Source organism: Limulus polyphemus, unplaced genomic scaffold (assembly GCF_000517525.1).
Source record: "Limulus polyphemus unplaced genomic scaffold, Limulus_polyphemus-2.1.2 Scaffold11164, whole genome shotgun sequence".
NCBI classification, from domain to species: domain Eukaryota; kingdom Metazoa; phylum Arthropoda; class Merostomata; order Xiphosura; family Limulidae; genus Limulus; species Limulus polyphemus.
In genome coordinates, this window is record NW_013676774.1 from 11,996 (window position 1) to 13,675 (window position 1,680).

The 1,680-nt window shown below is 35.6% G+C and overlaps 1 protein-coding gene across 1 annotated transcript in view; it reads right to left on the bottom strand.

Annotated features, from left to right (window-relative positions):
• Nucleotides 1-1,680, bottom strand: part of LOC106476663 (unconventional myosin-XV-like) — a gene marked incomplete at both ends in the record, with an annotated part of 15,565 nt that overhangs the window by 10,093 nt on the left and 3,792 nt on the right. The window contains one exon of the mRNA XM_013937304.1: nucleotides 722-883. Within this exon, the coding sequence (XP_013792758.1) occupies nucleotides 722-883 (162 nt within the window). The remainder of the gene's footprint in view (nucleotides 1-721; nucleotides 884-1,680) is intronic.

Sequence of the window (1,680 nt, forward strand, 5' to 3'; positions counted from 1 at the left end):
GTGTGTGTGTGTGTGTGTGTGTGTGTGTGTGTGTGTGTGTGTGTGTGTGTGTGTGTGTGTGTGTGTGTGTGTGTGTGTGTCCAGTGTGCCTACTCTGAACATAATTAGATTTGAGGGTAAATTGATAATAAAATCGTATCGGGTATACACGTTGCCTATACTTGATAAAATCATAACCATTGGTTAAAATTTCCAATTACGTTTACTTGGCTGTCAAGGGTTACAACTCTAATAATCCGCATGCTTTACCCGCAGCACATTTCACTTTTGAAAATGCCCAAATTAAAGCGCGGTTTTCAGTTCATCAGGCTAACAAACAAAGCCAAAGGAAAAACAAAAAGAGAAGATCCCGAAATTCACTGCCTTTACCATCATAGTTAATAACTTGCGAGATTATACAGTTGACCAAGTAGGAGTATGTCTTTGAGAATCGTTTTTTTCGCATGTTTTAATGTATAAGATTTATCAAGAACATTTGAATACAAGTTAAAAATATACAGAAATCAAAATGCTAATCAAGCAATACTTCGTGACCAAATATACATAGTTATTCTCCATACATATATTGTTACTAGATTATAATTAATTATTAGAAAACATGTTCATAAAACATTTATTTAGATATAATTTTGAGAAAACAAATTAATCATTATTTCCCATCATATGACGGTCATTCAGCTTGAAAGTGTACAAAGGAAATACATTATTGAAGACAACCTACCTGCTTTCTATGGAAATACACATTTCCAATATGTAACACCGCTGCCAGTATCCGGAATATTGTGTCCTGCTCCTCAGACGTGAAGCCGAGGACTTGCATAGCTGACAACAGCGACCGGAAATCTTCCGAGTCATCCTTGGCTTCGATTAAATATGAACCTCCCTATAAATAGAGAAATATTCCCACACAGAAATAGTTACACGTGAACTCAAGAAGCAACTTTACATAAAATACAACAGTGACTCCAACTTTTCTTAATAGTTTATCACCTGAATTCAAAAATATTCAAAACACCTATCGCAGTTTTAACCATTTCTGAAATATCTTAAATATAACTTATTTTCTTTTATCTTCTTGGTCCAGTTTTGTTTAATAGGTGTGATATTTCCATGTGTCATATTAGTTATTATATAATACAGCTATGCCTGTACTTGATGGCTATATGAGCAACCTGGCGCCCTCCGGTGGCATCTCTAACTAACTCTGGTTTATGTCATATGAAACAAACTTACAACCGAAATTCAAAGTTATATCCCTGGTTATAATGACACCCACAGAGACAGGTTTCACCACAATAAAATACCTGGTTATAATGACACCCACATAGACAGGTTTCACCACAATAAAATACCTGGTTATAATGACACCCACATAGACAGGTTTCACCACAATAAAATACCTAGTTATAATGACACTCACAGAGACAGGTTTCACCACAACCATTATAACCAGGTATTTTACACCCACAGAGACAAGTTTAACAACAATAAAATACCTGGTTATGACGACACCCACAGACAGGTTTTAACACAATAAAAAACCTGGTTATAATGACACTCACAGAGACAGGTTTCACCCCACTAAAATCAATGGTTGCAATGACAACAGATAGGTTTCACCACACTAAAATCAATGGTTATAATGACACCCACCCACAGATAGGTTTCACCACACTAAAA